We start from the raw sequence: 16,024 nt of genomic DNA, 5'->3' as shown, positions 1-16,024 counted from the left end.
CTTGGGTCCACACACCCACTCCACTGAATAGCAGGCTAGTGATTGCTTTGCAATGCTTGCAGTTAGCCACTGATTCCTTCCAAACCACTCATTGTGGAATTTGCCATTTCCAACTTGTTGTGTAATGTTTATATTCCAATGGCCGATGAGCACTGATACGTTTTATCTATAATTTCTCTTCATTATTTCTCTTCATATGACAAGGATCGAAAAGGATTTTCCAGTAGATTGTCGACTTGATTGCTGATGACAACAGCTAGCTTGCTAGCTAAGATTTTGAAAGTATGATGTTGAAAGGAATATAGAATTGAAGTCTTGACCTTGGTAAGAGTCCTCATAGCGTTTACCTGTATTCTTTTGATACTTCTGTCAGGAGTTATTGTATGACGTTTCTAATTAAGGGAAGAAAGAAAAAGGCATTTTAAATGACCTAATTAGCAGAAGTGGTCATCTAGCAACCAAAAGCTCATACAGTACTGCATATAGCAGGGCTCTCCAACCCTGTTCCTGGAGAGCTACCATCCTGTAGGTTTCCACTCCAACTGTAATTGTCACGTCTGCCCCCGCTCTTCCCTCCCCCTAGCGCTTGAGGGCGCCAGGCTGCCCTGCATCACGCACTCCTATCATCTATTACGCACACCTGCCTTCCCTCGTCACGCGCATCAGCGATATTGGACTCATCTGGACTCACTCATCACCTATTATTACCTCCCCTATATTTGTCAGTTCCCTGCTCTGTTCCCCGCTTCTGCATGAATTATCTTTTTTTTGTGTTACCTGTTTTCTGATGCTGTTCCTGTCTCGTTCCATGTCCGTTATTTATTAAATGTTTTACTCCCCGTACCTGCAACGTCTCTCCAGCGTCATTCATGTGACAGAATGCAGAAGCCATCACACGAAGCATCGGGAGTACTGGCATTCCGGTTGGTATGGTGGCGTCGGCTCTGGGTTGCCAACAATGAAACCGGGGTTGCCTAGCCAGCTCGTCGGGCTTCCACGCCCTAGCTGACTCGAGAGGTTTCCTTGCCCCAGTTGGCTCAGATGGCGCCCATCCCACGTCAGGCCTCAGCCTGTTTGCTGACTTTGTTCCTGTCTCGTTCCATGTCCGTTATTTATTGAATGTTTTACTCCACGTACCTGCTTCGTCTCTCCAGCGCCATTCCATGTGACAGTAATCTAGCACACCTTATTCTAATTATTAGCTGGTTGATAAACTGAACCATGTTAGTTACAACTGGGGTTGCAGCGAAAACCTACGGCAGGGTATCTTTCCAGGAACGGGTTTGGAGTTAAAACCTACAGGAGGGTGGCTCTCCAGGAACAGGGCTTGAGTTAAAACCTACAGGAGGGTAGTTCTCCAGGAACAGACTTGGAGGTAAAAACCTACAGGAGGGTGGCTCAGTTAACCCACTGTTCGTGGATGTCGGTTAAAACTTCTTAGGGCTGAGATCCCACTAACGGGATCGATATGACAACAGCCAGTGAAAGTGCAGGGCGCCAAATTCAAAACAACAGAAAACTTTACGGAAAAAGCACACCATGCTCAGAGCCCAAACCAGCCATACAGATACCTGCCATGTTGTGTAGTCAACATTAGTCAGAAATAGCATTCTAAATATTGCCTTACGTTTGATAATCTTCATCAGAATGCACTCCCAGGAATCCCAGTTCCACAATAAATGTTTGTTTTGTTCGATAATGTCCATCATTTACGTCCAAATAGCTACTTTTGTTAGCGTGTTTTGTAAACAAATTCAAAGTCACGAAGCGCGTTCACTAGGAGCAGACGAAATGTCAAAAAGTTCCGTTACAGTCCGTAGAAACATGTCAAACGATATCTATAATCAATCTTTAGGATCTTTTAAACATAAATCTTCAATAATGTTCCAACCGGAGAATTCCTTTTTCTGTAGAATAGCAATGGAACAAGAGCTACCTCTCACGTGAACTAGCTTCACGAGCCTGTGGCACTCTGCCAGAACACTGACTCAAAGAGCCCTTATGAGCCTTTTCTTTACAGTAGAAGCCTCAAACAAGTTTCTAAAGACTGTTGACATCTAGTGGAAGCCTTAGGAAGTGCAACATGACCAATATCCCAGGAATGAGTTGAAAAACAACCAACCTCAGATTTCCCACTTCCTGGTTGGATTTCTTCTGAGGTTTTTGCCTGCCATATGAGTTCTGTTATACTCACAGACATCATTCAAACAGTTTTAGAAACATCAGAGTGTTTTCTATCCAGATATACTAATAATATGCATATATTAGCAACTGGGACTGAGTAGCAGGCAGTTTACTCTGGGCACCTCTGGGCACCTTATTCATCCAAGGTACTCAATTCTGCCCCCAGCCATAAGAAGTTAAGGCAGCCCCCCGCACCTCTCTGATTCAGAGGAGGGTGGCTCTCCAGGAAAAAGGTTGGAGACGCCTGATATATAGCCACAGATCCTAAAGGTAAAAAGTATTTATGAAAGATGTCCATTACATATCTTGAAAATGGATAATGTATTAATCGTGTATGGATCATGTATGGATCAATTCTGTATTGAAATGTGCATATTATGTGTTTTAACCATTGTTCATCACAGCTTACAGCTGTCCTGAACTGAACTGATTTGCTACAGTGCACTATAAGAATACATTCATAATCCATAATAAGTGTGTGTTCAATTTGGAATTTTTATGTTCTAAAAGAGATTCACACAATGTGCAAAGACATTTTCCTTCATTTTTGGTACAGCAGAATGTAGCACCGCCCATTAGACCTTAAAGTGCTTCAGATGCCAACAATGGTCTGATTCACAAGAATAGGAGGTGTTCTTAATGTTTTGTACACTCAGTGTGAACCATTATCACTATAGAAAGAGTTAATGGAAGTGAGGGTGGTTACAGTAGAATCATTTATTTTGTACGTTGATTCATTTGACAGCTCTTTGTTTGATTGTGTGATTGTTTAATGAGTCATAAAAAGCAAATACAAGGTTTCAACTTGGGCATCCAATAAATATAGTATTTTTAGCTGCTCTGTTTCATTCCGCTTCCTGAGTCACTACTTGAATACAATTAAACAGGAACCAATTCAGTGGCAGTTCAGCTGAGTTGCCTCTGTGTTACCACAGGCTTTGCATCGCAGACGCCATGGGCAGCTCCTACAGTAATCACATTTGTTTGAGCTGCAGAGAGGGGCTTTGCTTCAGTAAACAACTCAGAGAGATGAGATACACCCTTCTCCACAGGCCTCCCCTGAGCTGATTTACACTTTTATAGCATGACATCCTTCTCAAACCCTCAGCACTGTTTGATTTAATACAGCAGTATCCAGGTTCATCTGTTAATGATGCTGATTTTATTGTGGGACTTTCTGGGTATTGTCAGGATTAGGGCTTGTTGTGGAAGATATTCAGTTATCTGAGATAGATGGCACCCAGTCTGTTGATTGTGTGTCAGTGATTAGATCAGTTGCAAGTTATGGTGGAAGTTACTGAGAAAATTGACTTCATTAAATAGTCTGTGTGTCCGTGTCTTGAATTGAGAGCAAATCATGATGGATGTTGCATTGTGAAAGAATATGGATATCACTTACAGTGCATGTTGATAACCAAAATTGTTCCTGACAATATTATTATTTTCCTGCAGAACTTTTGGCAGCTGTATAATAGAGTTTGTTGTTGTTTTCACTCTATGCTGTATACGGAAGAGTATTAGGGTCAAGTGAAGAGAAAAATGTAATAAACAGCAACGATTGATGATATTTGGATTATATTTTTTTTGCACAATAGTGCTTTAAAAAAGTGGCAATATTTTGATAATAAAGTGGCAATATTTCGAGAATAAAGTCCAAATAAAATTTGAGTGAATGAAGTTGCAATATTTTGTGAATAAAGTAGTAAGATATTTTGAATAAAGTGGCAATATTTTTAGAATAAACTCCAAATAAAATTTTGAGAATAAACTAGAATTTTAATTTTGAGAATAAAGTCTACATATATTTCAAGATTAACACTGTTAAAATTCCTGCAGTTAGATGACCCGGCGAAACTATACTTTAGAAATGGCATTAGTAAGAAGGAAATCCTTTCTCTTTTAGCACATAATGACAATATTATTATAAGTATTAGAACCTGGAAAAGGTTGAGCCACAGGATTATTTTCAGAAGGAGGAACCGTGGTTACATACATAGGTAGAGACGGGCAGGTTGTGTGTGTATGCTAGTGTGTGTATGCAGCTGTGTGTGTGTGTGTGTGTGTGTGTGTGTGTGTGTGTGTGTGTGTGTGTGTGTGTGTGTGTGTGTGTGTGTGTGTGTGTGTGTGTGTGTGTGTGTGTGTGTGTGTGTGTGTGTGTGAAAAAGTAGGGGCAAAACAAACAAATGGCCATCAATCTAATGATCTAATACACTCGTTCAAACAGGCGTCACTGATCACTCACACTTATCAATTTTAGACTATAGGCATACACTCTTCTAACGGTCATGGTGCATTATGAGCACAGACAAAATACTTGAATGGCACTGTCATTGAATGTGAAGAGAACTGGGTTGAGTCCCCGTCAATCTGCCCTCTGGATTCTTTACAACGTAGCCTAGGCGAACACGTTGCAAAAAAATCTATGCCTAATGGAAATTTTTTATGACCTTATCCATGGTGCTTTACTAACAGTAGTATTTCCCCCTTATGGTAACTATCCTTCTAACAACTATAGGAGAGTATGTTACGTGAGCACACCCAATTTAACAAATGACCTTGGGATCCTTGAGACTGGGGGCTATGTGTGTGCATGTGTCCCATGTCAAGCCGCTTCTCTAAATTCACCACAAACAACTATTTTGCAGCCCATTATAAACCTATAGTGGCCCACTAGATTGAGAACCCTAACCAGTAAGCTGATTGTACATTACAGTTGGCAAGTGAAAGTATATTATAGGCCTAGGCTTCGGGAGGACTTTACAGTGAAGCAGGGGTTTTACGCATGGGTCTATAGGAGGAGAGGCAACTCAAGGACCACTCATGGATGCTGTTTGGATATATTCATAGATGGATTATCCTTTTCTTGAAATAATCATTGATCTAAATATAGGCCAATTAGATAAATGATGATAGGTTATATAGGCTATAAAGAAATAATCACTGATGTGACATGACTAGGTTGGTAGCCTAGCATAATAACTCTTTTCACTACCCAGCTATCGGTGATGTCTTCAAGGATGGGAGGAAGGAAGGTTATCCCAAAAATAAGGGGCATCATCTCTGTGTAACGGTTTTCTTTAGGTGAAGTAGAGGCGGACCAATATGCGGCGTGGTTGTTCATGTTCTTTAATTTATAAAGACATTACACATGAGATAACTAACAAAAACAACAAATGTGAGCAAACCTAAAACAGTCTTATCTGGTGCAAAACACAGAGACAGGAACAATCACCCACAAACACACAGTGAAACCCAGGCTACCTAAATATGGTTCCCAATCAGAGACAATGACTAACACCTGCCTCTGATTGAGAACCATATCAGGCCAGACATAGAAATAGACAAACAAGACATCCAACATAGAATGCCCACTCAGATCACACCCTGACCAACCAAAACATAGAAACATACAAAGCAAACTATGGTCAGGGTGTGACACTCTGTTAAAGGCTACGGTTGAAGTCGGAAGTTTACATACACCTTAGCCAACTACATTTAAACTGAGTTTTTCACAATTCCTGACATTCCTGAGTAAAAATTCCCTGTCTTAGGTCAGTTAGGATCACCACTTTATTTTAAGAATGTGAAATGTCAGAATAATAGCAAAGAGAATGATTTTTTTCAGCTTTTATTTCTTTCATCACATTCCCAGTGGGTCAAAAGTTTACATACACTCAATTAGTATTTGGTAGCATCGCCTTTAAATTGTTTAACTTGGGTCAAAAGTTTTGGGTAGCCTTCCACAAGCTTCCCACAATACGTTGGGTGAGCTGGTGTAACTGAGTCAGGTTTGTAGGCCTCCTTGCTCGCACACGCTTTTTCAGTTCTGCCCACACATTTTCTATGGAATTGAGATCATGGCTTTGTGATGGCCTCTCCAATACATTGACTTTGTTGTCCTTAAGCCATTTTGCCACAACTTTGGAAGTATGCTTGTGGTCATTGTCCATTTGGAAGACCCATTTGCGGCCAAGCTTTAACTTCCTGAACGATGTCTTGATATGTTGCTTCAATATATCCACATAATTTTACATCCTCATGATGCCATCTATGTTGTGATCATGATGCCATCTATTTTGTGAAGTGCACCAGTCCCTCATGCAGCAAAGCCCCCCCACAACATGATATTGCCACCCCCGTGCTTCACGGTTGGGATGGTGTTCTTCATCTTGCAAGCATCCCCCTTTTTCCTCCAAACATGGCCATTATAGTCATTATGGCCAAACAGTTCTATTTTTGTTTCATCAGACCAGAGGACATTTCTCCAAAAAGTACTATCTTTGTCCCCATGTGCAGTTGCAAACCGTGGTCTGGCTTTATGGCGGTTTTGGAGCAGTGGCTTCTTCCTTGCTGAGCGTCCTTTCAGGTTATGTCGATATTGGACTCGTTTTACTGTGGATATAGATACTTTTGTACCTGTTTCCTCCAGAATCTTCACAAGGTCCTTTGCTGTTGTTCTGGGATTGATTTGCTGTTTTCGCACCAAAGTATGTTCATCTCTAGGAGACAGAACACGTCTCCTTCCTGAGCGGTATGATGGCTGAATGGTCCCATCGTGTTTATACTTGCGTACTATTGTTTGTACAGATGAACGTGGTGCCTTCAGGCATTTGGAATTTGCTCCCAAGGATGAACCAGACTTGTGGATGTCTACACATTTTTTGGCTGATTTCTTTTGATTTTCCCATGATGTCAAGCAAAGAGGCACTGAGTTTTAAGTTAGGCCTTGAAATACATCCACAGGTGCACCTTCAATTGACTCAAATGATGTTAATTAGTAGAAGCTGCTAAAGCCATGACATCATTTTCTGGAATTTTCCAAGCTGTGTAAAGGCGCAGTCAACTTAGTGTATGTAAACTTCTGATCCACTGGAATTGTGATACATGGATTTATAAGTGAAATAATCTGTCTGTAAACAATTGTTGGAACAGTGACTTTTGTCATACTCAAAGTAGATGTCCTAACCGACTTGCCAAAGCTATAGTTTGTTAACAAGAAATTAGTGTAGCTGTTGAAAATGTAAACTTCCGACATCAACTTTATTGTCTCAGCTATACCGCAAACTTAGGCTAACAATTGTTTACCTTATAGACTGGAGGCTAGACCTGTTGGCTGTTAGGATATAATCATGGAACTTAAAATTAATTTCTTAGATAGGGCTTTACCCAAACCACTGCCCCCCGGCCCCGTGGCTATGCAAGATCCATGACAGAGGTTTGGAGGCAGCCTTTGAGCCCAACAGGGACACGCAATCCTACTCCACGCAATTTGTGACGTACATGAATAAGATAATATGCATAGGCCTATGAGGCTACTTCATTGGAGGTGTAGCCAAATAAAACACCATGCCTATACACACACTTTTGTAAGTTAACCTTTCGTTTCAACGTATATGTTGCTGGCCTAGCTGTTACTTTCTAAAATACACTATGCACGCGTAGGCATATGCAGGATATTAAGGATAACATTGTGCGAATTCGAAGGGAACCATGCTAGGGACAATGCCATGTATCTTCGCAGTCAGACAGTGCACCATGACCGTTAGAATGGCTTTGCTTTGGGGATACTGTGTGTGTGTGTGTGTGTGTGTGTGTGTGTGTGTGTGTGTGTGTGTGTGTGTGTGTGTGTGTGTGTGTGTGTGTGTGTGTGTGTGTGTGTGTGTGTGTGTGTGTGTGAGATGCCTGTTTGAACAAGTATATTACAGCATCAGGGAGCAAGGGAGACATGTAGTTAACCAAAACTCCTACTTTAATCTTGAAATATAACTGCAACTTTATTCTCTAAATTACATTTAGAGTTTATTCTCAAAATATTGCCACTTTTTTCAAGTACTATCGTGCTTCAAAGCCATTCTCACAGCATAATGCATTTTTTAAGATTAAACCTCAACTGCATTTTTTACCTTTAGAAGTGCAGAGAGATGTCTTCTTTGTCTCATCCCGTCCTCTAAAACACTAACCATTGCATCTGAGATTGACTCAAGTCTAGTGGTTGTGGTGGAATTAAATGATTTCTCCCTGCTGTTGATGCTGTGTCAATGGCATTGCTGTTGTACCATAATGTTATGTTGGTCCCGCTCCCGGGATCGATATGACAACAAATTCAAACAACAGAAATCTCAGAGTTAAAATTCCTCAAACATACAAGTATTTTACAACATTTTAAAGATAAACTTGTTGTTAATCCCACCACAGTGTCCGATTTCAAAAAGGCTTTACGACGAAAGCACACCAAATGATTATGTTAGGTGAGTGCCTAGTCACAGAAAAACACAGCCATTTTTCCAGCCAAAGAGAGGAGTCACAAAAAGCAGAAATAGAGATACAACTTGATCTTCATCAGATGACACGCATGTTACACAATCCATGTATGTTTTGTTCGATAAAGTTCATATTTATATCCAAAAATCTCAGTTGACATTGGCGTGTTATGTTCAGTAGTTCCAAAACATCCAGTGATTTTGCAGAGAGCCACATCAATTTACAGAAATACTCATAATAAACATTGATAAAAGATACAAGTGTTAATCATGGAATTATAGATCCACTTCTCCTTAATTCAACCGCTGTTTCAGATTTTCTTTTAAACTTTACGGAAAAAGCAAACCATGCAATAATCTGAGTACAGCGCTCAGACACAAAACAAGCCATACAGATGTCAGCTATGTTGTGGAGTCAACAGAAGTCAGAAATAGCATTATAAATATTCACTTACCTTTGATGATAAATGTTTGTTTTGTTCGATAAAGTCCATCATTTATGTCCAAATACCTCATTTTTGATCGCACATTTAGCCCAGTAATCCAAATTCATGAGGCGCAAGCAGACGGAAAGTCAAAGGTTCCATTACAGTCCGTAGAAACATGTCAAACAATGTATAGAATCAATCTTTAGGATGTTTATATCATAAATCTTCAATAATGTTCCAACTGGAGAATTCCTTTGTCTGTAGAAAAGCAATGGAATGCAAGCTAACTCTCACGTGAACATGCGTGACCAGCTCATGCCACTCTGGCAGACCTCTGGCTCATTCAGCTCCCATTCCCCCCTCCTTCACAGTAGAAGCATCAAACAAGGTTCTAAAGACTGTTGACATCTAGTGGAAGCCTTAGGAAGTGCAATATGACCCCATAGACACTGCATATTTGATAGGCAATGACTTAAAAAACTACAAACCTCAGATTTCCCACTTCCTGGTTGGATTTTTTCTCAGTTTTTTGCCTGCCATATGAGTTCTGTTATTTTTTATATTTCACCTTTATTTAACCAGGTAGGCTAGTTGAGAACAAGTTCTCATTTGCAACTGCGACCTGGCCAAGATAAAGCAAAGCAGTGTGACACAGACAACAACACAGAGTTACACATGGAGTAAACAATAAACAAGCCAATAACACAATAAACAAGTCAATGACACAGTAGAAAAAAAGAAAGTCTATATACAGTGTGTGCAAAAGGCATAAGGGGGTAGGCAATAAATAGGCCATAGGAGCGAACAATTACAATTTAGCAGATTAACACTGGAGTGATAAATGAGCAGATGATGATGTGCAAATAGAGATACTGGTGTGCAAAAGAGCAGAAAAGTAAACAAAATGAAAACAGTATGGGGATGAGGTAGGTAGATTGGGTGGGCTATTTACAGATGGACTATGTACAGCTGCAGCGATCGGTTAGCTGCTCAGATAGTTGATGTTTAAAGTTGGTGAGGGAAATAAAAGTGTCCAGCGATTTTTGCAATTTGTTCCAGTCACTGGCAGCAGAGAACTGGAAGGAAAGGCGGCCAAAAGAGGTGTTGGCTTTGAGGATGATAAGTGAGATATACCTGCTGAAATGTGTGCTACGGGTGGGTGTTGTTATCGTGACCAGTGAACTGCGATAAGGCCTAGCTTTACCAAGCATGGACTTATAAATGACCTGGAGTGGGTCTGGGGGCAGTATTGAGTAGCTTGGATGAATAAGGTGCCCAGAGTAAACTGAAAATGGCTGTGTTTTTCTGTGACTAGATGCAGACCTAACATAATCGTTTGGTGTGCTTTCGTCATAAAGCCTTTTTGAAATCAGACACTGTGGTGGGATTAACAACAAGTTAACTTTAAAATGGTGTAAAATACTTGTATGTTTGAGGAATTTTAAATCGAGATTTCTGTTGTTTTGAATTTGGCTCCCTGCACTTTCACTGGCTGTTGTCATATCGATCCCGTTAGCGGGATCTAAGCCATAAGAGGTTTTTAATAGAGGCCATCACTCTGTTTTCTCACGCAATTGCATAGCCTATAGAAATGTTGCGACATGACGTTTGCATTTATGTCAGAGTGATTAGAGGGACAATAGAGTGCTGAGTACCAGGCAGTTCGCAAGTTTGGTAGGCTGCTAATGACCATCAGCAGCATCATAGCTTGGGGAAGATTAATTACTGTGACTAAAAGGTAATGTGGAATTTTACTGCCATCATGACTCGTGACCGCCTATGTTGCGGTAGTACGGTCACTGTAACAGCCCAATCCATGAATCCTATCTGTCTTCCCTGATCGCTTGTCAAGCCAGGATGTTGTGCATGGCAGCTTACAGTGAGTGTACACTGAGCTGCTATTATATTGGATCCATTTAATAGAGCTTGTTTTCTGCCCTGATCAGACACACTCTGTACATAGCCTAGTAGGAACACACTGTTAAATATTTGACATTCCCCAAACAATTCTTTAGAATGTACTCTACCATTTACTGCCTGTTTCCGTTTTCTCACGGCTCTGTCAGAGTAGGAGCACAGAGCGGTTAGAGCGAGCATGGGATGGGAGAGGTAGAGTTGTGAGATGAATGGGACATTGATTTATGTGAGGGCTGGGTGAGGATTTGAATTTTACGAATAATGGTTGCCCAGGGCCATTGTAGCAAAGACTGTTGGGTTCATAATTAGGCTAAGCCAGTTAATGCTCGTTTAGATTGCTTAAAGCGTTCTGAGGGCAACCGAGCTGAGCCGTACAGAGATAATTCTTATACTGACAAATTAGTCTGCATGCTTATTGCTTTCAGACATATTAATAAATTATGAATGGCCCAGCTCATGGATTTATCCTCCTGCATTCTATTTTGATTAAAATGCACTATCCTTTGTATGGTGGCAGACCTCTGCCTGATGGCTGTCTGACAGATTCCCTCTCTCTCTCTATTTCCTCTCTCTCTCTCTCTCTCTCTCTCTCTCTCTCTCTCTCTCTCTCTCTCTCTCTCTCTCTCTCTCTCTCTCTCTCTCTCTCTCTCTCTCTCTCTCTCTCTCTCTCTGAATACAAAATACTTTGGACATTCATATACATAATATAATATAAGGTAAAGGAATCTTCTCTTTTCTCCCTCCCTCCATCTCTCAGGACCAGTAGCAGTGATCAGTGGTGAGGAAGACTCGGCTAGCCCTCTTCACCATGTCAACCATGGCATCATCACCCCCTGTACCCTTGACGCTGGGCCAGATGCTGTGGTCATCGGGATGACCCGTATCCCTGTCATTGAGAACCCGCAATACTTCAGACACGGACACAACTGTAATAAGCCTGCTACCTGTGAGTACACATCAGCTCTCTTGACATTCACAGTCATTCTTATCATCCCTCTGTATGTTCCTATCAACATGGGCTAGTGTTAGCCCAAGGCCCAAAATGCCCAAGATGAAATCAATTATTTAGGCCTACCTTAAAAGTCTTTAAATTATTACTTTTTATATCAGAGAGAAGCAGCACAATGTTTCACTGTAGGTGTGACCATTGTTTATTAATTCTTTCACATACATTTATTATTACGATATAGATAAAATCATACTTAAATCATGTATGAGGCCCTGTGAGTTTCATATAATTTTCCATGTTGCCGTGATCCCTCCTAATCTGGGACTGTTTCATTCTTTGGGATTTAAAGGTATTGTTTACTCTCTGCAGGTAGTGCCATGTTGCTCTATATATGATCCACTTCAGAACCATGATTCAGAATTGGTTATGAAGATGGTGCGGACAGATATGGCAGCTCTGCCTTTAGCTCCTAGGCAACTTTGCATTATTTTGTTTTTTTTTGTGTGTTATTTCTTACATTATTAGCCCAGACATTTTTTTGTGTTATTACATACAGCTGGAAAGAGCTTTTGGATACCAGAGCAGCGGTAACTCACAAGCATTTCGCTACACCCGCAATAACAACTGCTAAATATGTGTATGTGACCAATACAATTTGTTTTGATTTTGATTTACTGTCTTTCCAAAGATGTACAGTATTTATGTCCTTTATTTTCTACCTCTACACACTGCATTGGCAGTGTAACCATTTCCACTGGCTCTCTTGTATAGGAATTATTCTTTATAAAATCGTCTTGATTTATATCTGCCTCTGAAGATGGTGTCTCATGAATCATCCTCTCATGAGTTCCAGAAACCTACATCTGAACGCAGACTATAACGGCTGCTATATTCACTCATTGTCCATGTTGTGTGTATCCAAGCAACTCCTTATCGCCATTTAACTCTAAATACGTTTTGTTTGCTCACAAATGTTGCTCCTATTGGATTTCTTTTGAAGTTGAACCCCCAGTAATGTCCCCATTTTCACATCCCTTGAAGAAGACTGAAGAGCAGCTGATTACGTTAACTAATGCTGTGCAGTCTTTCACATTGACTTCCCCCCCTCTTGCAATTCTATTCGCAGTTCTCTTTTTTCCTAATGAATTGGTTTTCTTTTTATCGTTCCAAAAGTTGTGTATTGATTAAAGGCTTTGATCTCTGCTACAGCTTTTTTTTTTTTTACACAGATTTGTTTGAGTGTCTCCCCATATAGACTGATTGGAATTACTGTATGTGTCTATCTGAAAAAGAGTGAGTTTTGTAGGGAATTTGTAGCTGAGGGCTTACTTTTTCTGCAGGTGCTTTCAGCTTTCAGGTCTCTTTGGCCATGTACAGCATTTTATATACATTACCCTCCATAATTATTGGGACAGCGAATTTTTTTTTCTTAATCATGGTAGCATCCACATTAATGTAGAAGTGTTTAGAAAAATATGATATTCTTATTTACAATAAAAAGGGACTCCAAAATGACACAATACATTATTTACCACTCATTTCTATTCTGCACAAAATAATCTGAAACACAACCAAAACAAACAGCAAATCACAAGCTTGATGCAGTTGTTGTGTGCTATGAATATGTGACCAAATACTTAGCTTTTTACTACTTTAATACATATATAAGTGAATTTGTCCCAATACTTGTGCTTCCCTAAAATGGGGGCACTATGTACAGAAAGCGATGTAATTTCTAAACGGTTCACCCGATATGGATTAAGATACCCTCAAATGAAAGCTGGCAGTCTGTACTTTAACCTCATAGTCATTGTTTGATTTCAAATCCAAACTTTTGGAGTATAGAGCCAAAAGAAGAAGAAATGCTTCACTGTCCCAATAATTATGGCGGGCACTGTATCTTACTATTACCACACATTCCTTTGCTGTTAGGCTACAGAATGTGATATTACTCTGTAGCAGCAGGCTACGTTTATCTGACCTGGCATGGAAAATGTACTCTAAGTGTACAAACATTCTGTAGTACCTTCCTAATATTGAGTTGCACCCCCTTTTGCCCTCAGAACAGCCTCAATTCGTCGAGACATGGACTCTACAAGGTGTCGAAAGCATTCCACAGGGATGCTGGCCCATGTTGACTCCAATGCTCCCACAGTTCTGCCAAGTTGGCTGGATGTCCTTTGGGTGGTGGACCATTCTTGATACACACGGGAAACTGTTGAACATGAAAAACCCAGCAGCGTTGCAGTTCTTGACACCCCTTTCAAAGGCAATTCAATCTTTTGTTTTGCCCTTTCCCCTCTGAATGGTACACATTCACAATCAATGTCTCAATTGTCTTAAGGGTTAAAAACATTTCTTTAACCTTTCTCCCCCATTCATCTAGACTGATTGAAGTGGATTTAACAGGTGCCATCAATAAGAGATAATAGCTTTCACCTGGATTCAGTTGGTCAGTCTATGTCATGGAAAGACCAGGTGTTCCTAATGTTTTGTATTCTCAGTGGAGATCATAACTGTAATTGGATCAATACTAAATGTTGGAAAGGTCTGCATCCTCTCGAGACACTAATTGTTCACATTTCCGTGAATCTTTGAGAAAAAAGATAAATGGATGAAAAATGATAGAGGCACACAGAGGCAAGCAAAGCCAATATCCGCTGTTCCATCTGATACACAATCAAGAAGTGCCTGGTGGCTGTGGAGAGAGAAACTCATCATGAATGGCGTGTAAAGCAGCAGGATTTGTCATGTCAGATGGAGGACATGCTACAGTACGTGATGTGAATTTAAGATGGGTTACTGGCACTCTCCTGCAGCCACGGTTCTCATCAAAACCAGCAGGGCTATGTTTAACTAAATTAGTGGTCCCACAGCTCACACACCTGCCCCTGCACACACACACACCTTCAATATAGTCCAGACTCCCGGGGCTCGTTGGGTTCGAAAGGGAGACCCAATGAGAGAAAAGGAAATCACATTTAGTCCTGAAAAATACATTGCAGGAGTTATACATTATACATTGCATGAATCTTTTAAGCCAATCCATCAGGTTCTTGTGTGTGTGTGTGTGTGTGTGTGTGTGTGTGTGTGTGTGTGTGTGTGTGTGTGTGTGTGTGTGTGTGTGTGTGTGTGTGTGTGTGTGTGTGTGTGTGTGTGTGTGTGTGTGTGTGTGTGTGTGTGTGACTGTTCATCTGTGTGTCTACTGTGTGTCTCTGCATGTGATGGCTTTGTACAACAAAATATCAGAAACATTTAGTATATTGATCATTCATTATATAGTACTCTAGGATCCAAATCAAATGGGGATGAAAATGAAGTAAAAAATGCCCTTTATGACACTTTGTGCTATATACTAAACGAGGCATTGTTCAAAATGAAATACCCAAAACAGACAGACACTCAGAGAAACACTGCTCGGATAAAGCTGACCTCATGGACTTTAAGTAGGCAATGAGATATATTCAACCAATCAATGAGCAGATAGGAAAAACCGAGACCTACTTCATCCTCGTTGACTTTCCTTCAAACAACACTGAACAATGTGGGTTTCTTTCCTCCAAGATATCAGAAGAGTAGAAAGCAATGAGAATTTACACAGCGTAGTGAAATTCACTGTGAAATTACATTTTTTTAATGCTTGATGTCTTAATATTTTTTTTAAGCAATCATCGAATATCATCCTCTTTTAGTGCAAGTGGGTATAAATGTTCTTCAAACAGTTATAGTACAGGACTATCATATTGGAAAGATGTGTCCTTTCGGTTTCTGATAAGTCATAACCCTTTGTCTGTTTGTGATAATGGATTTATGCTAATATAATTAAGGTAAGACTCACTTGAGCTCTCTGTAGACAAAAGATGTCACCAACAAGATGCTAACTTTTCTCTTAGCAGAGACGACAGCAAACCTTACCCAGCTCACTCCAGGGCATTTTAATACGTATTTACAGCAAGAGCGAGATCCAGTAGAAATTCATGGCCCCGAGGGTGCTGTCGTTATTTTCTCTGTCTGAGCATAAATCACAGTGTTGTTCCCCTCAGCCAGTCTAATGCCGCGGCTGATGAAGAATCAGGTCCATCATGGAAATCACCTTGTGTGGTTATAATCACTGATATTTCTATTACTGCAACAGTAAATCCAATGGCTTCATCTAGTGTCACGCACGTACCTGTGGCTTTCGTTGATAATTCATCTGTCAGCTTTACCAGATATTTCTGTGGTTTATATTTAATACTAGATGCAGATGGGTTTGAATGGAAATATATACTGAATTAAAATATAAA

The 16,024-nt window shown here is 40.3% G+C and overlaps 1 protein-coding gene across 6 annotated transcripts in view; it reads left to right on the top strand.

Annotated features, from left to right (window-relative positions):
- LOC109889245 (NT-3 growth factor receptor-like) overlaps positions 1 to 16,024 on the top strand; it is a 292,647-nt gene that overhangs the window by 239,443 nt on the left and 37,180 nt on the right. For all 6 annotated transcript variants that reach the window (XM_020480545.2, XM_031822673.1, XM_031822672.1 and 3 more), the window contains exon 12: positions 11,547 to 11,735. In XM_020480545.2, the coding sequence (XP_020336134.1) occupies positions 11,547 to 11,735 (189 nt within the window). The remainder of the gene's footprint in view (positions 1 to 11,546; positions 11,736 to 16,024) is intronic.

Source organism: Oncorhynchus kisutch, linkage group LG4 (genome assembly GCF_002021735.2).
Source record: "Oncorhynchus kisutch isolate 150728-3 linkage group LG4, Okis_V2, whole genome shotgun sequence".
Lineage (NCBI taxonomy): Eukaryota > Metazoa > Chordata > Actinopteri > Salmoniformes > Salmonidae > Oncorhynchus > Oncorhynchus kisutch.
The sequence above is the reverse complement of the archived record's forward strand: the minus strand, read 5'-3'. Positions and strand labels throughout refer to the sequence as shown.